General features: G+C 34.1%; 3 protein-coding genes across 4 annotated transcripts; 1 reads left to right on the top strand and 2 right to left on the bottom strand.

The window, feature by feature from the left end:
* Positions 1 to 3,170: 3,170 nt before the first annotated feature.
* On the top strand, positions 3,171 to 7,879 carry LOC111451266 (CMP-sialic acid transporter 4). 2 transcript variants are annotated; one of them, XM_023091615.1, is made up of 15 exons: positions 3,171 to 3,341; positions 3,675 to 3,765; positions 3,888 to 3,945; positions 4,048 to 4,159; positions 4,282 to 4,361; positions 4,838 to 4,913; positions 5,006 to 5,106; positions 5,493 to 5,564; positions 5,849 to 5,897; positions 6,005 to 6,046; positions 6,312 to 6,433; positions 6,589 to 6,648; positions 6,850 to 6,898; positions 7,447 to 7,541; positions 7,624 to 7,879. In XM_023091615.1, exons 1-15 carry the CDS (start codon positions 3,315 to 3,317, stop codon positions 7,673 to 7,675), a joined length of 1,086 nt encoding a protein of 361 aa, XP_022947383.1. In that variant the 5' UTR covers positions 3,171 to 3,314; the 3' UTR covers positions 7,676 to 7,879. The 2 variants fall into 2 exon arrangements, with proteins under 2 accessions (XP_022947383.1, XP_022947384.1); XM_023091616.1 differs by lacking the exon at positions 3,171 to 3,341 and having other exon boundaries at positions 3,675 to 3,791.
* Positions 7,880 to 8,015: 136 nt separating this feature from the next.
* LOC111451269 lies at positions 8,016 to 9,289 on the bottom strand. Its single transcript, XM_023091621.1, has 2 exons — positions 8,877 to 9,289; positions 8,016 to 8,389 (listed from the first exon to the last, which is right to left on the bottom strand). The coding sequence occupies exons 1-2, from the start codon at positions 9,042 to 9,044 to the stop codon at positions 8,213 to 8,215; spliced, it is 345 nt and encodes a 114-aa protein (XP_022947389.1). The 5' UTR covers positions 9,045 to 9,289; the 3' UTR covers positions 8,016 to 8,212.
* A 1,182-nt stretch (positions 9,290 to 10,471) lies between these two features.
* Positions 10,472 to 14,267, bottom strand: LOC111451263 (aminoacylase-1). Its single transcript, XM_023091613.1, has 5 exons — positions 13,605 to 14,267; positions 13,253 to 13,515; positions 12,190 to 12,327; positions 11,571 to 11,810; positions 10,472 to 10,808 (listed from the first exon to the last, which is right to left on the bottom strand). Exons 1-5 carry the CDS (start codon positions 14,197 to 14,199, stop codon positions 10,704 to 10,706), a joined length of 1,341 nt encoding a protein of 446 aa, XP_022947381.1. The 5' UTR covers positions 14,200 to 14,267; the 3' UTR covers positions 10,472 to 10,703.
* Between the last annotated feature and the right edge of the window lie 8,081 nt (positions 14,268 to 22,348).

Raw genomic sequence — 22,348 nt, 5'->3', positions numbered from 1 at the left:
TAATAATAAATTTAAATGAATTTGTTTCTGAAAATTATTTTCATAAGCTAGATATTCCAGAAGAATCTCGAAGTGAGATATTAATTTTTTTTTTAAATATTTAATTTGACCATTATATAAATATTTAGAAATCTTTAAATAAATTAATTTAAATGGTCATTTAAAAGAAAAATAATTTGTTCTGGGAGATCTACGAGAATTTGGGGGGGGAAAAAATACCTCGTTCAACGTGCATCACGAGACTTTCTCAATTCCAACCCAACTTATTCTTTTGGAACTAACGTAACAAACTATGTGAGCCTCCGTCGTTAGGTTCGCCTTCTTGCTCGCAACATCTCTATTGAGAAAGCGGTCAAGAAATGGCTGAGGATGATGAAGAGGAAGAACCTGAACTTCGGAAAAGTGTTCAAGCCCACGCACAAACTCAAGATGAATTTGATTGAACTCAATCATTTGAAGAACTGTAAACTTTGTTTGACCGGCCTATCCTCTGGTTTCCATGGGGTGACAAAAATGTTGTCTCATGACCGCGGTTTACCAGGAATGGTGGTGGTGCGCCTATCCTCTGGTTTCCATGGGGTGACAAAAATGTTGTCTCATGACCGCGGTTTACCAGGAATGGTGGTGGTGCATGTGGCCAAATCTTCTCATTGATTCGACGTCCACAAGAACAAGCCGATCACCAAAACAAGCCCCAAATCCATGGGGAGCCTTCTGGTCTATATATTTCCATCTTCATTTTCATGAAATTCTCGTTTTATTTTTGCGAAGATTATACTGTTAGGTAAATATTGGATTAAAATCACTTTTAAAATAATCAAATCCGAAAGAATGAAGAGTTTTTGTAGATTGAACACGTCGTTGAACCGATCAAATTGAGACAATTTTTTTGAACTTATCCTCTAAAAATTTAGAACTTTGATTTCAATATATATTTTGTAAAAGTATTTTCAAATTTGTTAAAAGTTATTTTAAAGAGGCGTTTGAAGAACAAATAATAAAAAATAATTATATACGCATATCACAAAATGTAATTTTAAGAAAATCCAATACCATTTATAAAATTGTTACAAAATTTTCATTTATATGAATTGAATCTAACCGTTCCTCACTCAACCTAAACTCGATCATCAATTTTTTTAAACATTCCTACGAAAATCCTCAATCCTCATTGATCATCCAAACATTTCTAAGAAAACCCTCATTGATCATTAAAATATCAATCGGGACATGTGTAGCTAGTTAATTAAATTATTTTTAAGAAAATATTACAAAAAAAAAAAAAACATGATTTTGATTATAAATTTTTTTATAATGATATCGGTAAATACAATATTAAAAATTATAATAACAAGAGCGACATAATATTTTTACATTTTCCGTTGAACAAAAAAATGATGAGTAAAATAGAATAAAAAAAAAAACAATTATCGCGAATAAAAGTAACAAAATAATCTAAATAATGACAATCATATCCCTACCTATTTCAATTCTATTATACCTGTTTCGCTTGGATCCACAGCAATGCCGCAAATCTCAACCATTGAGCCCTAATCGATCTTCACTGGCAGGAACTCACCAAAAACGAAAAGAATTTAACAATGCAATTTGATTACAAATCAAGCGAGGAAGACGGTAAAGAAAGAATAATCGTGGTCGTGATTGATTTATTAGGTTTTGATTCCGCCATTGTTGAGGTTATTGGAGAATTTGAAGGATTGGTACTTGTAGGTTTGAGGAAGGCCAACATCGGAGCCAATGAGTTTCCTGATTTCGGATCTGAACTTGAAGAAGACGTGTCTCCAGCTTCCTCTGTTTTGAGATCCAAGGATTTTGGATTCCTCTTCGTTCATCTCCAGATCCATAGCGAAGATAGGTTTGCGAGAGAGAATCCAAGCCCAGCCCCGATCCCACCACTTACGGACGGAGCTTCCAGCGAGATCTCCAATCGAGGACATGGATTTGGATTTACGGATCGCCCAGGCGGTTGCAGGGGAGGAGATTGGCTGGATTCGGAGGGAGAGAGAGGAGAGACGACGGCGGAGTGTTTGGTCGGCACCGGAGTCGGTGTGAGAGACCGGGAGGGCGTCGGAGAGAGGCCGAGTCGGGAGGAAGCTGCGAGTCTTCTGGAAGGTGTGGACGACGGAGGACATGGTGATGTGAGGGCGGAGGAGACGGCGGCGATGGTGGAGGGGAAACGGGGGGAAATGGAGAAGGAAAGTGTGAAGGGGGTGAAAATGATGAAGCGTTGGCGTGTTAACAGTTGGATCCCAGGCTGTTTTATTCGCTACGCGGTGCGGGTTGGGTCGTGGGATGATTATCGTGGGCCCTTCTATTTATACCTTTCACTTTCTTAATTTTATTATAATTAAAATAATTTTTTTAAATATTCCATTTTCGTTTTTTAATTTTTTAATATTTTTTTAAATATATTAAATAACAACAATAATTTTGTCTATTTTAATTAAAATTATGAATTTGTCGCTTTTAATTGAAATTCAACCCTCTTCTGGAATTGTTTTTATTTATTTATTTACAATTATTTAAAAAATTATATTTATTTACAATTTATATTAGGTATTTACAAGGTATAACTCATTATTAAAATCAATTATAGACATTAAAATATTTTTTATTTTTTAAAAAATAAAATTGAACTGTAACTTTATGTTCAAATTGATCGAGCACTTAATCAAATTTTTTGTTTCCCCAAAATTAAAATCAACTCAAACCGAAAAAAATTAACTCAATATTTAAAAATAAAAACGTTAGTATATAAAATATTATTTATTTATTTTAAAATATTAAATTAAAAGATACAACTTATTTCGAGTGTATCTTTTCAAAAATAAAAGTTTAATATATTCTGTGTCTAATAAATTTATTTAATTTATGTCTAAAATTTTGATTAAATTTTTTATTTTAGGTTAATATATTTTTAATCTACTATTTTTTTTTAAATTAATAAAATTTAAATTTATGTCTTGTCAAATTGTGAATTTTAAAAAATGTTGATTAAGTCGGAAAAAAAAAAAAGTAAAATTTGTTTTAAAAGTTTTATTTTTTTATTTATTTTAACTTAAATTAAAATGAGTTATCGCTAGCATATGATCCAGCTGCCGGCCCAATTTATGTAATAGAGGCCCAATTCACGACAGCTTCGGAATCGAAAATGCAGATCTGGAACTCGAAGCTATTGGTAAGAGTAATTCTTGATTATGCAGAACTATCTGCTCTGCGAAATTTGTGCAGGAGATTGGAAACTTTGAATTCTGCGTGTTGGCCTCCCAGATCTAAGCGTGTTCATGCGCTAAATGGAGTACAGAAGGATCAAAGATCAGGTATGTTTTTTTTTACCTTCGTTTTCTGTCTGTTTTCATAGTCATTTTTTGCTGAATCTCTGCTGTATGAGTTCTAATCTCATTACGAGATCGGTTTTTCGTAATTCTCCCTAAAAATTTGTTGTCATTATTGTTTATTTTGTACCTTCGTTCATCCTCCGATGCAATTTATGGCTTTTGTGATCTCGTTAATGCTCACTTGCGGGCTTGCTTAGTGGTAGCTGAAGTAGGAGTTATTATTTGAAAATTGAAATGAGATAGATGCGTTTGATGAATCGTTAAACTCGAACTACATTTCGTTTTTTGAAGTGTGTGGTATTAATGTAATCGTAGGATAAAGATGGCAATGGAGATGACAGTGGGGTTGGTGTGGCTGTGGCAGATGACATAGAGAGCTTGCGCGGTGGGAAAGCAATTTCAGGCGGTATGTTATCGTGCGGCTCTTTTTGGGTAATCTATCTTTGTTGGATTGATAGTCTCCGTCGTCATATTTTGCATTTAGTTTACGCTTCTCGTTGTCTTAATGTTCATGTGCGAAAATTGCAGCGAGCAATATGGCGAAATTGGGAGGAAATCCTTTGGATAGATCCAAGTGGCAGCAGAAGTATGATTATGAAATATGAGCAAACATGTTATATTTCAATGAACATCATTTGTTTGCCTTTGGGTCAGATTCGAATTGATTTCCTTTTCTAAATGATTTTAGGTCCATAGTTACGCTTGCATTAACAGTTCTTACTAGTTCACAAGCAATACTCATTGTGTGGTCCAAGAGAGCAGGCAAATATGAATACAGTGTTACAACTGCAAATTTCATGGTGAGTAAATCAAACTATGATTTGGAATAAATGATCAGCAGTTAGAAGTTACGCGTACCTTATTATTTCTTTACTAAATTGGTGGTTATGGCATCTATATGAATAATATCATTTGGTAATAGGTGGAGACTTTGAAGTGTGTATTATCGCTTGCTGCTTTGAGCCGAATCTGGAGAAGTGAAGGTGTGACTGAAGATAACAAGTAATGTTGCAAGCTGATGCAAATTTTTTTTCTTTGATGTATTTTGTCACAGAGTAGTTGTTGATTATTTTTGTTTCAAATTGGAAAATATTGGACAAAAATCAAACTGTCAGTTATAAGAATGAACTGTGTAGATGAGGAAAATGCAGAACAATTCAAACTTACTATATTTTAGTTATTAGAATTAATCGATTATGCAACAGCTCTATTAGGACCTCGTGCTTATGCTCAGTATTCTTCAACTTCGTTATTTGGTGGATTATATTCTTGGCTAGACAGAAATTTTAGTTACAGTGGTGGTGGAATGATTTTGAATTTGATTGATCTCAAATTAGATCTCCGTTGGTATTGCTATGATCAATCATATCGCTTGTATTACTGTTCTTGGCCAAAGTGCTTTATTGGTACTATTTAGCAAAGTGAAATAGTTAGCACTCTTAACTTTTTTTTCTCATGTGTCCTTCAAATTTGACTAGGTTGAGCACAACGTATGATGAGGTTATTGTCTACCCTATTCCTGCGGCCCTTTATCTCGTCAAGAATTTGCTCCAGGTTTGCCTTTGCCCTTTTTAAAGCTTTCCTCCGGTACCATGTCCATCTTCTTATTCATGCAAGTGTATTAACTTTTATTCCTCATGTGGCAGTATTACATTTTTGCTTATGTGGATGCGCCGGGTTATCAGATATTGAAAAATTTCAATATCATCAGCACGGGTATTTTGTACCGAATCATACTTAAGAAAAAGTAAGTCCCCTTAGCTTGAATTAAATTCTTTTAGATGTAGAAAATATTTATTTAATGGTTGAGCTTAGAACTTGTTATTGCGAGTGTGCTTATACAGTGAACGAAACAGAATTACTTGTAAGAAGAAGCATGAACTGGGGAATGCATTTATTTTTCATTTCCTCTTCTTCTCAATCCCAATGCTCCGTCCATGAATGAATAGGCTGATGAATGATGAGCTAATTCAGGCACTATGACTGATTATTAAGAAAACTTACATTTTAAGCTGAATAGGAAATGAAATGACCGCTGGAAAAGCCCATAAAGTCTGAACTTCATCATAGCTTGAATTGTAGTCATTGAGGAATATTTGTTTGGATTATGTTTTAACAGGAACCATATTTCAGGTTAAGTGAGATCCAGTGGGCGGCGTTTGTTCTTCTATGTGCTGGGTGCACCACTGCACAGCTAAATTCGAAGTAAGAATTTTTTACAGCTGTTATGTTGTTCATTTATGAGTTATACAAGTGTTTGGATCTCTTCCTTTTGTTGTATATTTAGAGTGCTTCTGGCAAGCAGAAAGGCCATTAAATTTCTCCAGGAACCGAGTCTTTTAGACACTCAGTTGCTTCCTCAATTGCTTTGTTTATTATGAGCAGGAACCATAGATGATATCTGTATTTATCAATTAATAGATACTGGTCCCTAGTCATACGTTGTGATTAATTATTGAATGCATTATATCTTCATATTTTCTTTGCAGCTCTGATCGTGTTCTTCAGACACCTTTTCAAGGTTGGCTGATGGCTATAGTGAGTTCCAAATCTGTAATGCTATAAGAGTGTGTGTGTATGTGTTTTGTGTGAAGAGTAATTCCTCAAGTACTTATTATCTTTGGTGGTGGTTGAATCTTGTATAGATCATGGCACTCTTGAGTGGATTCGCTGGAGTGTACACTGAGGTGAATTATTTATGTGCAATTTCAATATTGTCATCTTTAATTGAAAGACCTTTACTATGTTTTTTTCCTGTACAAAGAACTGTCATTATGTTTAAGAGCTTTCTGTTCAAATGTTTCATCTGGCTACTAGACAGAGAAACCTGGGTTGGCTTCATGCCGCCTTTTAGCTTCCTAAGACACCTTGAAGAAAGCTATAAAAAAGTTCCAGGAATATGATTGTCCTTCAAGGAATATAACTTTTTTTTTTTTTTTTTTTTTTTTGCAGGCTATAATTAAGAAACGTCCTTCAAGGAATGTAAATGTACAAAACTTCTGGTTATATGTATTTGGGATGGCGTTCAATGCTATTGCCATGCTGATTCAAGATTTTGATGCAATTGCGAATAAGTAATTCTGCCTTTCTGATGATTGTTTTTTTCTCTCTCTATCTTCCTCTCCATGGTTTTAAGGACATTAGATTTTTTTAATTAATTCATACCTAGAAATTTTTAAATTTTGTTTCCTACCCGACAGTAATATTTTCACCTGTGTGATTTTCTCAGGGGATTCTTTCATGGTTACTCATTTATTACGGTTCTTATGATTCTGAATCATGCCCTCAGGTATTAAACGAGCTTTCTAAGAGTTTATTAGCATCAATAGTGGATCTTAGGCTGACTTTATAGAAGTCTTTGTTATTCGGTCAATTAAGTCTCATGATTTCGTGCAGTAGTGTGGTGTTATAGTACAAAAATTAGCACCAAGGTTTATTTTCTTAATTTGTTCATGTTTAGAATATATGCTGACAGCGTTTGTTTTTCCAGTGGCATTGCTGTATCTATGGTATTGAAGTATGCAGATAACATTGTGAAGGTATTGCCTACTGCAAGTCTTTAATTAATTTGAGTTTATTTATAGCTTTGACTTGCAGAATTACTTAACTTAAATCCCTTTTTCCTCAGTTCAAATCCGGGATGCATATGATAATATATCTCTTGCAATTCTTGTTTCAAATTAATTGACGTATTTCGATTCTTCTGGCATTTATCATGATTTCTCAATGCAAGTTTATATTAAGCAATACGAAAGCATAACATAAAAATTAATATATTGCAAGGCGTTCCTTAGAATTTGGTTCTTTTGAGCGCCAAAAAGATATGCTGATAGCTCTATCTTATCACTTGGTGGGGCTGGGATTCCTTGATAGAGATTATGGTCTTAGTTGGGATGTTGGATGAGTCCCTCTCTTGTGCTTGAATTGATTCTTTGTTGATCTAGCACCAATCTTGGGATGTACTCAAACACGTTGACCAAGTTCAACAATTCGATGTCAATGACATAAGTTTTCGAGCTTGCATATAGATTTTTTTTACATCTCAAATAACGCTCCTATTAAGATTTAACTTTGCAACTTGGCGCAGGTTTATTCCACTTCAGTGGCAATGCTTCTCACCGCAGTGGTTTCTGTTTTTCTATTTGGCTTTCATCTCTCCCTCGCCTTTTTCCTTGGATCAACGTAAGTTATTCCTGATTCATATAGCTGCATCTCATTTTCCTTGTTAATGTACATTCATCCTTTGGTCGTTTTGCATTTACAGCGTCGTATCGGTTGCGGTCTATCTACACTCAATTGGGAAGCTGCAAAAGTAGCCGACACAACTTTGTGAATGGTAACCGAAACAACAGATGTTCATTATATATCAGTGTATATGGGGTACTGTCTCCTGCTCTTTTTGCCTCATTATATGTTTCCATTGTTTACATGAGAAATTATGGATTCTAAGTACAAGTTAGATAACAGATGACTGGCGTATACGAAATAGTATTCGTTACGATTGCTAGATTCAACCTCGATTCTCTGCGTGCTTTTAGCGTTCTGATTTGTAGGATGTAGAGTTCTTGGGATTCAAAAATGTAGGTAGAAAGCAAAATATACCAAAGTTTTACCAAGTTGCTCGATTAAGAATTATCAAGACTTATTGCATGCAAGTTTGAGAATAGCTACTTGATCATAGCTCAACTGGTTCGAAACGTTTTAGTAACCTTTAATACAAGTTGAATGTTTGAGCTCTTACCTTCACGTTGGGAATGTTTTATATTGTTGGAGTATTTGGAAGATGAAAAGTACAATTTTTAGAAAGAAAGTGGGAATTGAAGGAAAGTAAATCCTGTTGGATTGGTAGGAGTTCATTTCTTAGGCTTGTGGTATCTGAGGCATCGGTATCTCTCACCACCAACGGTGATTTCAAGAGCTCCATCTTGGTTATTTTGGGTGGATGCAGTTCCTCCATTGTGCAACCCTTTTTCTTTTTCAAAGGCCTCCCTTTCCAATCTCAACTGTAACTCTTGTCGTTCAATCTCAGCCTGAATGAACACAAACAAAAACATCACCACAGTACAATCTTCTACCAGGATTAAATACCATTTTTAGTTTTATTTTGTTCTTTTCTTCATCCTTGACTTATTTGGATAAGATACCAATTACCATCTTATATTGAGGGTCAATGTAAAGGATTCTATTGACAACGAAGTTCATAATATAAGAGGTTATAGTCTTCGTCCTGAGATTATTGAATTCTTAAAGTAAAAAAAGTTAAAATTTTAAATTTCCAAAGGCGGGAGTGAAGAAGATCGGATTGTTACAAGCAAATTTGAAGCCCTACGAGATACCGTGGGCGTGGGTGAGACAATAGAAGAAGTATGTTGTGGAAAAAATTAGAACGTAAAATTTGAGGTCCTACAACAACAAAATTTTTAAAATTAAAAATTTAGTTTTGGTTTAGGATGTAGAACGTAAAATTTAAAACTAATTGATTTTAAACAAATTTGAATTTATAAAAAATGATGGTACCTCTCGCCGGTAAAGCTGGTCCTTCCATGTAGTTTCCCGCTCTGCGACGACGCCTTCTCGTCTCTGTATGTCTTTGGAGTTGGTTAATCGTTCTTCAATGGCGGTTTCCACTGCCTCCTTCACTCCCTCCTTCAACCTATCAACCAACGATTTTATGTTCCAAATCATTTCCTTCCCAAACCCACGCCCTCTCTCACGATGCCTCCCAATCGGATTCCGGACCAACTACTGCGGTTGCTGCTTCTAGGTTTTTCTTGGATTTCGTTTCCCTTTTTGATGAATGGAAGGAATTTTGTTTGAGATGGAGATTGAGTGAGAATCAGGCGACGCAGATTCGTTCGTCCATGTGTCCGGATAGGAATAGGAAAAGCATCATCTTCATCAATACTGTGAAATTGGATGAAGCCCCGAATCTGTTCGACGAAATGCCTGAAAGAAACGTCGTCTCCTGGACGACTCCATTACTGTCTGCTTACTTCAATTCCAATCAAAATCATTAGGCGTTGGAGTTTCTGATAATCATCATGCTTTGTGGGTTTGGAATCTGATGCCTTCCTAAGGACTGCTCCAATCAACAGGTACCATGCTTTGAATGTTTTTTCTTTAATGGGTTGGTTTCATGTGCTTTAGTTAATTTATGTACTTTCCTAAAAATCTTAGATAATTTTTAATTATTTGAAAATAAATAAATAAACCTTCTCTTAAAACCGAGGCCAAAGGCTCGAGCACACGTCGCTTGGCCGTAGGCGACGCAAGAACAAATTGGTTAGGCTCGAGCATACGTTGCTTGGTCGTAGGCGACGCAAGAACAAATTGGCTTATCTCACTTGTGATTGGAAAGTGAGTGCTGCACAATTGCAAGTCCACTGCCATCAAAAGTGCACGCAAGAACAAATTGGCTTATCTCACTTGTGATTGGAAAGTGAGTGCAGCACAATTGCAAGTTCACTGCCATCAAAAGTGCGGTTGGTTTGATAACCCGCTGCTAATTCTTCTTCCCTTCTAGTAAATCAAAAGGTAATCTAATTCTTCTTCCGCTTCTGGTATCAAAAGGTAATCTAATTCTTCTTCCGCTTCTGGTATCAAAAGGTAATCTAATTCTTCTTCCGCTTCGAGTAAATCAAAAGGTAATCTAATTCTTCTTCCGCTTCGGGTAAATCAAAAGGTAATCTAATTCTTCTTCCGCTTCGGGTAAATCAAAAGGTAATCTTTTGCATTATGCTAAGGAAGAAATTAGAAAAATAACAAACCCTATCGGTTGATGCCACAAATTCCTCCCCTAAAAACCATACTTTAATTGAGCCTCAACTATATCAACTGTACCCGGTTAGATAATCATAGTCGGTAATAACATCACTGGTCTCATTGCTATTACAGAACCGATCTCATTGCTATTACAGAACCGTACATGAGATTTTCACCTCATACGGCTCCTTGAAGAACAATTAAAAAAAATTTTGAAAAATTGAAAATATTTACTGTCGGAATAATTGGGTTTAGTGGAAAAAATGTTCTCATCCCGACCCAACCGAACCCATGAACATGACTAGATATTCAGTTTTTAATGACCACCAGCCCATCAGAATCCAATTCTCAAAGAACTTCTTTTCCACCTATGAAATCCAAAAAAAAATCAAAGACCTTAACAAAAGTGATGAGTACTGTTCATAATTCAAGTAAAGCACAAATTCTGATTCTTGAAACTACATGAATGGACCTTATTTATGGAACAGAAATGGATCCCTTTCCTTCCAGATCGACACACAGCAAATCCGAACAATGTCGATGAATGCTCGATGGATTGACCGACACTGTTTTGCTGCTTTCTTATAACTCGTCTTTGAAGTTGTCGCGACCGACGTAAGAAGCATAAAACTTGATTATTGACTCGTACACCTCGATGCCTTTCAAATACTCAGCTTGGTTCAGAAACTGAAACAGATGAACATATTGTTTAGACGACAATGCAGTTGATGTCAGCTAGAAGAACAGCCATCTTGACACAGAATGGAGGTGGATGAACAGAGAGAGCGCATTCTAGGCGGAGATCGTAATGTAGCATGTAAAGCAATTATGATTGCTTCTCGAGTTCTTAACTACTCATTATCAGTTTAATACTAGGCCAATTGTAACAACTCAAGCCCACCGCTAGCTGATATTGTCCTCTTTAAGTTTTCTATTCTAGACTTCCCCTCAAGGTTTTAAAACGAGGGAGAGGTTTCTATACTCTTATAAGGAATGTTTCGTTTCCCTCTCCAATCAATATGGGACCTCACAATCTACTCCCTTTGGGAGCCCAACGTCCTCGTTGGCACACCACCCGGTGTCTGGCTCTGATACTATTTGTAACAGCCGAATCCCACCTCTAACAGATATTGTCATTTTTGGGTTTCCCTTCCGGGCTTCCCTTCAAGGTTTTAAAACGTGTCTGCTAGAAAGAAGTTTCCACACCCTTATAAGGAATGTTTCGTTTCCCTCACCAATTTACCAACCGATGTGAGATCTCACAAAAGTGTTCAAAATGAATATGATCAATCGAGATTTCGAGTTTTCGACATCGGTTGAAGGGTTAGCCAATGCAAACTATGGACAAATTTTGTGCTATATCTAACATAAACAGAAGAACACAGGAATGTAGCACTAAATCATACAGCCAGATTCACCCATCTTTGAGAAATAGATAAGAATTCTCACCTCATTATGGTCATGAAGAAGACTAGGAGTGTTCGCCATTGGAGAGAAGCCGATCGCAGGGAGACCTTGATTTCGAAAGTACCGGGCATCGGTTGAAGCGGGAAAGATTTCTGGGTTTCCAAGTTTCCCATTAGCATTGCTCACAGCTTCTTCAAGAAGATTCCACCACGGGTTTGAACTGTCGATAGCGGTGAGAGCTGGTTTCCCGAACTTGTCGTAAATAGACTCCTTTTGCTTAAACTGAAACAATCAAGCACCGGGAAAGATACGAGAGGAAGAACTTACATCATAAAAGAGATCGAATTCTGGAATTCAACAATCTGTAAAGTCTTAATGAGTTATTATATCAGTATCCGGGCTCGAAACTGTAAGCACGGGCACTTTAGTTCGAGTAACATGACTGTATATGCCATCTATTAGACATTTATCAACGACACTCGTTCGACACGTTCTACTCTGGTTTCAACTTGTAGCATATTTCATCATTTCAATCATAGACAAACTAATTTAGATATACTCGAGTGCATTTGTTCATCTCGTTATTTATGTCTTGAATCTTTTAAAAAATCACACGTTGCGAATGTATCCCATGCTTCTAAAGACTCAAAAAGATTGATACCTCAAATGTCATGTTACGAGAAACTGGTGCCCATTCCTCTGTGATTCGTCTCTCGAGAGACTCTGGATCTGCAGTCGGTGGGAGGCGAACGTCAAAACCAGCCTCAGCTTCGGATGGTTGCAGATTCATAACAAAGCCCTGGTAGATAACAGAGTAGCCATCAAGTTATATTAGCAACAGAGCTAATCATCTTCATTGTACCATATGACACAGAATTTCAACAAAAAGAGTAGTTTTCATCAAGAATTCAAGTCACACGTTCTTGATTAATATCATAACCCAATTTTCTGCTATCTCAACTGTTTAAACCATAGTTTTTGAAGTTCCATATGGAACTCAAACAAATACCCACTTCATATCTTTCTTTCGTGTGTTCCCGGGAGGAATTCGATCTTGGAAAACCACCTAAATACCAGCGGCTAGAGGATCAAATAGGTCATGAAGAAAGAGTCTGAGGTCGGGTCGGACGACATACATCTTGGTTGGTTTCACCAAGAGTGAAAAAGTAAAGACACTATAATAGCCCAAGTCCACCGCTAGCAGATAGTCCTCTTTGGTCTTTCCCTTCAAGGTTTTTAAAACGCGTATACTAGGGAGAGGTTTCCACACCCTTATAAAGAATGCTTCATTCTCCTCCCCAACCGATGTGGGATCTCATATTCCATCCCCCTTCCGAGCCAGCGTCCGCGCTGACTCTCATTCCCTTCTCCAATCAACGTGGGACTCCCTAATCCACTCCCCTTTGGAGCCTAGCATCCTTGGTGGCACACCGCCTCGTGTTCACCCCCTTCAGGGCTAAGCTGCCTCGCTGGCACATCACCAAATGTCTAGCTTTGATACCATTTGTAATAGCTCAAAGTTTTTAAAACGGTCCGCTAAGTAGAGGTTTCCACACCTTTATAAAGAATGTTTTGTTCTCCTCTCCAACCGACGTGGGATCTCACAGACACCTTTTCTAATTTCATTTCACTATAGACAGTATACCAGTTTGGATCAATTGATCAAAGGAATTACACCTAACTTCAAGCATTCAAGAACAAACAAGTTTCAAAGATAAACTCACAGTAGGAGATGGAGTCCCAGCTTTTAAGGACACCATGTTGACAGAGACCACCTCTCCTTCAGCCTTCAAACCAGCCTTCAACAAATCAAACTGAGAAGCTCTGAACCTTCTCACACTCTCAATACTTTTGAACAGATTCTCCAACGCAGCATTATCATAAAGCTTAGCTCCATGGCCAGGCGCTCCCACTGCCTTGATCACCAGCCACCAAGGGCTCCTCTCCCCATAAAACGCCCTATAATTCTCACCCGGAGAAGGCAATCCTAATGATTTATGAACTCCATTAGTCTAAACATTTGAAGAACAAAGATAAATTCAATCAAAAAATCAGCAAAAGCGGTTCACTCAGTACCTTCATCAAGAACAATGGCGACGTTCAACTTCTTGAACTCATCAGATTCAGCGAACTTCTCAGCACCACCATGGCCACCAATTTCTTCATCTGGAACAAAAGATAAGTAAACAGATCGCACAGGCTCAAACCCAGAAGCCTTCAAACGCCGAATAGCCTCGAGGTATTGCATCCCAACGCACTTCATATCCTGAGACCCTCTGGCATAGATATTTCCATGGGAATCGATATGAGCTCCAAGAGGAGGGTGCGTCCATTTGTGATGCTCGAATGGAACAACATCGGTATGCGAATTGAGAAGGATCGAAGGAAGATTAGGGTTCGAACCAGGCCATTTGAGGAGGACGAGAGGCTTGCCCACGACGAATTCGACGGTGTGGTATTCAAGGGAGAGCGATTTGGCTTGAGAAATGAGGAAATCGGCTGCTTCATAGTATTGGGGATTGGGCTGAACGGTGTTGATCTGAAGGTATCGTTGGAATCTTGATACGATTGAAGAGGAAGATAATGGATCTTCTTCGGCTGTAGAAATTGAGAGAAACAAGAAAAGGGTTGTGATGGATAGGAGAAGAAGATTAAGAGATTTGAAATTCATGGTTCAATCGGCACTTAGCTCAGTACCACAACTCACAACTCATAAATTTCAGGAGAAATTCATATGATGAAGAAAATAAACCTGCGTTTGATGATGAAATTGGAGATCAAAAGCCCATTTGAAGTGAATCAGAAAAGTTGGGCTACACAAGAAAACAAGAGCTCAGAGCAGAGCATGTAGGAGCCCACAAAAGAAGCCGCATCAAAAAATGCTCCCAATCCACCCCTTTATGGGCCGAGCGCCCTTACTCGCACACCGCCTCGTGTTCACTCCCCTTCAGGGTTCAACCTCTTCGCTGGCACATCGCTCTCTTCTCTAATAGATGTGGGACCCCTCCAATCCACCCCATTTAAGGCCCAACGTCCTTACTCATACACTGCCTTGTGTCCACCCCCCTTCACGGCTCAACCTTCTCACTAGCACATCCCTTCTCCAATAGATGTGGGACCCCTCCACTCCACCCACTTTAAGGCCCAACATCCTTACTGACACACCGCCTCGTGTCCACCCCGTTCAGGGTTCGACCTCCTTGTTGGCACATCGCTCGGTGTCTGCCTCTAATACCATTTGTACTACCCCAAACTCACCGTTAGCAAATATTATCCTATTTGGGCTTTCCCTTTTGTGCTTCCCCTCAAGATTTTTAAAAGCGTCTGCTATGGAAAGGTTTCCACACCTTTATAAATAATGTTTCGTCCTCCTCTTCAACTAATGTCGGAACTCACATTAATAGCTATAATGATATGAATTTTTTAAATAGTTTGATATCAAGATTGGGTCGAAGCCCACGATTTGAAGCTTCGAACGTGCTAACTCCTAAGTAGGTATTACTTATAGATAACGTGATTTTTGGTTGAACGACAGGCTACATTAATTAAAGTGCAATTGTGACAAAAACAAGTGAGTGTCGCACAATCGCAAGTCCGCTACCATTAAAGTGCAATTGTGACAAAAAAAACTTAGAATTTTATTACATGAAATTCGAAGTTATATCTAATAAATAAAAATTCAAAGTCTCATTAGACATAAATTACAAGTGGAAGAAAAAAAATAAAAAAAATTATTTATTTATTCTCTAGTCGGGTTTTAGCCTTAACGAATAAGATTTGCATCTAACTACAGTCTGCAAAAAATAAAAATAATAAATAAATAAAGAGAATCTACAATAAAATAAATAAATTTTATTATAATAGCACGTGATTTAAATATTTAAATATTTAAATCAACCATCGAGATATTTTTTAAAAAATAGTTTATTTTCTCTGGCCTTTTTTTGCTAAAGTTAAACCTTTAATATTCGGACTTTATATTAAAATAAAATTATGTGCATTTTAAGTCGCATAAATATCTTAATTATTGTTAAATTAAGACCAAGTCATATAGACTCATTTTCATCTCGTGTTTTATTTATTTATTTATTTATTATCTATTTCCTTCTCGAGAGGTAATAGAATAAAATATAATTATTGAGTAACAATTTTGTTTTTTTAATCCATTTTTTTATTTTATAATTTTAGTTTCTTGGTTTTTATGAGGAAAAACATCTAATTATTTATTACAGAGCCAATTGCAATTGCTAACTACTTTTTTGTATTTTATTGCTAATTTTTTTTAAATAAAAAAAATAAAATTTTGTAAATTTATTATGAGAAAAAAAATAATAAATTAATATTTTTAAAAAATTAAGAAAAAAAAATTTATATACGATTTTAAATTAATTTTAATTTTTTTACATTAATAATATGTGAGATAAAATAATTCAAAGTTTTGGAGTTTTAAATTAATTGAATTATACTTAAATTATATTTCTACTAAAATAAAACATAAAATTTTCAATATTAAAACAACCTTAAAAATTAAAAAAATTCAACCATTTATCGATTATCCAGAATTTCGTTAAATTATAGAAATTACCGTTAAAATAAGATATTTATTTCAATAACATTCGTAAATTTAAAAATAAAAAAATTTATAATCTTACATAATGTTAAATAAAAAAACTCTTACCATTCAATTTAAATGAAAAACATTAATAATATTGTTTAAAATTTTTCAAAAATATGCTTGACCTATTAAATTATTTTTAAGAAATACAAGTTTTAAATAAAAAACGCTAAAAATGTTAGACTTATGGATTATTTACATATCTTATTTATTTTATTAAATCATGGGTCTAATTAACGTTTTTGAAAAATCAAGGATATTTTTAAAATTTAAAAAGTTTACGGGTATTAATATAATAAAAATGTAATTAAAGTTTATTTATTTATTATTATTGGATCTAAATTAAAAAATTAATATTGACAAAAAAAAATTGCAAAAATTAATGAGGAATTTGAAGAGATCCCGTCGCCGCCGGTGCACTGCATCCAAACGGGAGTGTTTGACCGGCGATTCAACGGTCGTTTGCTTTATTTTATTTTATTTTATTTATTACTTGAAAAGAAAGTCGTTTGTTTATTTTTTCTTAAAAAACAAATGGTTAATTGAATTTAGGGTTTTATTATTATATTTCAACCAAATGTTTGAATGTTTCAAATTTTGACTATTTCCTTTTTTTTTTAATTAGCATTTTACTTTCTTTTTCTTATTTAAATTATTATTATTTTTATTTAAGCGGAATATTTAGCGGGTGGTGCTTGTCTCTACTGTAATGCTTACTCTAGGTATCGTCATTCTCCCGAGTAAAAAGCTCGACTGCTTGCTTAAGATCATGAAAAAGAGGGTTTTTTTTTTCTGTTTTATCGAACAAAAATTTATATTTTTCTAAAGTTAAATTAATAAAATTATCTATAAATTATAAATTTTCTCCGAAAAAATACTCATAAACTTTCAACTGTAATGCTTAATACGAGATTTATTTTAATAAGCTAATGCTAAGGAGAGAAACCTTTAGTATTTTGTTTTAAAAAAACCAGAATGGTTTAAAATTTTGTTTTTTTTAAATAAAAAATACCTTAAACTTAAAAAAAAAATTATTAATTTTAATTTTATATTTAAAAAATACGGATGAAATTTCAAAAGTAGCACTGACACCTTTTATAAATGAAAAATTTATAGTAAATATTTGGATGGAAACTATCTACGTAAAATTATTTTTTATTTTTCTAAAAAAAAATTAAATGTATTTAAATTTTTTTTTTAAATTCAAGAATGAAATTTTTTAAAAGTGAAACCCTTCTAATTATTTTTTAAACATTTTTTAAAAATAAATATTAGCCGTATTATTTTATTTATTTATTTATTTTTTTGAAAGTTTACTTAATTAAAAAATATTTTTATTAATTTAGTTTTTTTTTTCCTCTAAATGTTTTGTTTAACCTTTTCCTCTCTAAAACTATTATTCTTATTCCTCTAAAATTCATCGCATTATTTTGTAAATAAAACAAAAATTAGGTATGAAATAGATAATTTTTTAAGCATAAAAAGAAATAGTTACCTACTCGAATCTAAATTTATTAATTTAAATTGAACCGATAAAATCTGGCCAATCTAAATATAATTTAATCAGATATATCTGTATTTAATAATAAAAATAAAACAAAAATTAGTTATGAAATATATAATTTTTTAAGCATAAAAAGAAATAGTTACCTACTCGAATCTAAATTTATTAATTTAAATTGAACCGATAAAATCTGGCCAATCTAAATATAATTTAATCAGATATATCTGTATTTAATAATTAATTATTATTAAAATAACCCTTAATTGTCGCCCATAAATATTATAAAGATATATTAATTAGTAATATATTTTGTCTTATTATTTTACTTTCTGAAGACAAAGAGCTAATATTTTAGCCATTTATTCCTTTTAAATTTTAATTAACTTTAAAAATTCTCATAACCATTTTATTTTTAAATATTATTTTTGTTTTTAAAATTTTGATGAAAATTCAAATATTTTCTTAAAAAAAATGAAATTCTTGTTCGAGAAATAATAGAGAAATTACTAAACATAAATTTTCAGTTTTGTTTAAAATGTCTAATAAATTTTTAGGCCACTATAAATGAATCTCTAATTTAAGTTTTAATATTGCTCCACTGACATAAAATATGTATTTTATTTTACCACCTAATATATTATTAAAAAAATCAAACAATATTTTAAATTTATATATATATATATATATATATATATATATATATATTACATTACATTGAGGACCATCTCACCTTATGTTATTATATTCATTAATAATTAACTTTCAATGACTTTTAAAATAAGTTGATTATTTATGTACGTTCAAATCACTTATTAATTGATATTGTTTAAAGCATTATTAATCAAACATAATTTAATTAGTCAAGATTGGTACCTTAGGACGTCTCATTTCTGTTAAACGCTAAAAAAAAAAAGAGAATCTAGAAATAGCTCGAGACATCAACAATGTAGCACACACGAATGTGACCAAACAACAATCCAACGATGAATGATTGTAGCTATGAGACGCGAGGCTGTGCAGTCAACATAAATTGACGGTCGTCATGTGAGAGTTAAAGAGAGTGAATTGAAAGGGAGAGTCGGGTTGAATGAAAAATGAATTTGAAGAGAGAAGATGGTTTTTACGACACGTTTAATGATTTTTTTAAAAAAAATTAATCTTAGTTGATCATTGATCCTGTCGAACCTCATTTTATTGTCGTTAAAGCTCGAATTTTACTCTCGGTCTTATTTTTTTTGAGCTCACCCGACTAATTTCAAAATAATAGAAAATAATTATTTTTATTTTTACTTAATTGGAAAGATAAAAAGAAAAAGACAAACCACACACACGTGAGTGGATGAGTAATTTAATTAATTATGATTAACCAAATCTTGAAGAAATCATATTAATTAAATGATATAATAATTATGGATGAATGGTTTTAATTAAGATTACTTTATTAATTTTTAATATTTTATATTTGTCAGAGGTGAGTTTGGATTGTTATAGAGCCAGACATCAAACCATGTGTCATTAACGACGCTGGCCCTCAAGAAGGGTGGATTGTTAGAGAGAGGAACTATGACTGATGGCTATACGTAAAGGGCCGAAGTGGACAATATCGGTTAGTAGTGGCCCCAAAAGAGGGTGAATTGTTGGAGTTGTGAACTAGGGTTGACGGGGATACATAACGGGTCAAAACAGACAAAATTTGCTAGTAGTGAGCTTGGGTTGTTACAAATGGTAATAGAGCCCGACACGCAGCGATATGCCATCAAAGACGCTGGCCCCTGAGAGAATGGATTGCGTGAAAACGTCTTCTTAACATACGTGTTTTTAAATCGTGAAGCTGATAATGATACGTAACGAAATTAAATCTAATTAAATTAGAGCGACTGAAAATTCAAAATAAGGCTATTTGGACTATAATTAGTTTGACTAATTACCAATTAACACAATATTTAAACCTTTGTTTTCTTTTGAAGTGATGCATTAGTTTGAAATCTATCAAATTTTAAATATTAAAATTTGATTGATTTATGGCAACGTTACATTAATTTCAATATTTATTTAATTTCATAATTTTTTTTTTATTATTACTCTTAAAAATAATTTTAAAAACATATCTTTTTAAAATATAAATTAAAATTAACACACCAATTTTAATTAAATGTTCGAAAATAAATAAATTGATGTTTTATTAACTAACATCTTACTCTTATTAAATTTTTTGAATAAATGACGTAAAAAACCGAGTCAACCAACCCAAAAAATTTATTGTTGGGTATTTGCTTTGAAAAATATATAATCCGAACAATTTAACTGCGTCTAAAAAATGATCCACTCCGGACCTAATTCAACCCACGAACACCTCAAATATATATAAGAAATTATACGTAACAACTTAAGGTCAAGTTCACGACTTGCAGATATTGTCCGCTTTGATCCGTTACGTATCTCTATCAGTCTCACAGCTTTAAAACACGTTTGTTAGGAAGATGTTTCTACACCCTGATAAATAATGTTTTGTTCTTCCCTCCAATCGATGTGAGATCTCACATTATGACTTATAAAATGCACACTAATACAAACTTAAATCTCAATTGATTTTGAACCGTACGTATTATACATATGTCATCCGTCTCGATGTTCGAATTTTTACCCTCACATTTTTAAACTAAAAAAAGACTTACAAACGTGCATTATTTGTTAAGAAAAAAATCGTTGACTAAAATATTGTTCGACTAGTCATGATATCAATAAGAATCTCGTATCAATTAATGTGTACACAAATGATTCTCTAGAATTTAGGTACAAATAAATTATTCTCATAGATCGATATGATTTCATTGACAATGCATATATAAATACAAGTAAGATTATAATATATATATATATATATATATATATATATACCCACTTGATTAATTCTTTAAAACCAAATTGAAATATGAAAATTTGAATATTATAAATTAATGATTAATTACGAGATCTTTCTTAAACCTCCATTAATGGCGCTCGTGATCCTTAATATAATAGCTAAGAAATGATAGTTATCACCGATACGAATAAGGTGTACCTTTCTTTTTAGCGGCTCAATCGTAAGAACTCCAAGGTTATATGTATTTAGCTTGAAATATGGATAGTATTCAAAGTAACGTGGTCATAATTTAGGGATGCAATGGAATGTCGGGACCATCTGGTGTCAAATCGAGATTCTAAATCTTGGTTCGGATCCTGAGCAAGAGACGCCACAAACAATATATTGTTAGTCTCTTCTGACGTTAAATTGCAAAGAATATCTCAATAGTTTTACTAATATTTTCAATGTAACTCTTATAACATGATCCCGAGACCTTTAAATATCTCGGGCGTACACTAACGAACGGAAGAATAAAATTAGTTTTTTTGGAGTGAAAAAACCTTAAAGGAAGCCAATAACGAAGAGTGGTAAGAGTGAATCTATCTGACTCGAGTTTCACAGAGTTTGCACTTGAACTAATAGAAATAGAATCAGGGCCTATCGTAGACATGATAATCAAAAGAATGAGCCAAAACCGAACAAGTAAGGTCATATCTTCTCCCTAACAAAATGATGATAATTCATTGGATTACGAGAATATCATTTATCTCACAGCAGATCTTGTGGTCGACAATCACTCAGACTTGGTAAAGGTTGTCGCAGTACCTGTAGTAGGACGGAAGACTGATTGCGATGCTCGCGGACCAATTTACAATGTCTCCGTGTTGATGTTCGTTAAACAAACCACGTTGATTAGCTAGGGTTTTCTTCAGTTAATCATACCTTGACCCCGATGCCTTTAGAGTATTTTTATTTATAGGCGCCTCGAGATGTATGAGAAATTCGTTGCTGATATTCGGTAAAGACTCGAGATTAAAATTAAATGTTTATTGCTCGTTTAAAAAACGTAAAGTAACCTCGAATTATTGTTAGGTCCACACGCTCTATCATTCGTATAGTAACCTCGAATTATTTATAAAAAAAAATAAACAAAAGAAAGGAAAAAATAAAGTTTTTTATTACATAAAAAATTTAAATTACTTTAATTAATGTCCCATTTGTAACACATGTTCATATTAATTAGTTAGATTCATTGGATTATATATATTTTTTTCATTTTCAAAATTTGTTCAATTATTTATTTATTTATTTTCAATTTCTCATACGTGGGTATGAATACGACCCGTTTCATTAATACGACACACATATTGTTTATTGTTGTTCACTTTCTTATGATGTTATGTGTGAGATCCCACATCGACTCGAGAGGGAAACGAAACATTTCTTATAAGGGTGTGGAAACCTCTCCCTAGTAGACGCGTTTTAAAACCGTGAGGCTGACGATGATACGTAACGGGTCAAAACGGACAATATCTACTAAAGGTGGGTTTGAGCTGTTACAATTAGTATCATAGCAAACACCAGGGAGGTGTGCTAACGAGAACGCTGGCTCCCAAGGAGGTGGATTGTAGATTTCACATTGGTTGGAGGGGGAACGAAATATTTCTTATAAGGGTGTGGAAATCTCTCTCTGACAGAGTAGACGCATTTAAAACTGTGAGGCTAATAACGATACATAACGGGTCAAAGCGGACAATATCTACTAGCGGTGGGTTTGAGCTGTTACAAATGGTATCAGAGCAAGCACCGGGCGGTGTGGTAGCGAGAACGCTGGCACCCGGGGGGGGGGGGGAAAC

This window comes from Cucurbita moschata, unplaced genomic scaffold (genome assembly GCF_002738365.1).
Source record: "Cucurbita moschata cultivar Rifu unplaced genomic scaffold, Cmos_1.0 Cmo_Scf00013, whole genome shotgun sequence".
In the NCBI taxonomy this organism is placed as follows: Eukaryota; Viridiplantae; Streptophyta; class Magnoliopsida; order Cucurbitales; family Cucurbitaceae; genus Cucurbita; species Cucurbita moschata.
This window is presented reverse-complemented; position numbering and strand designations above follow the sequence as displayed.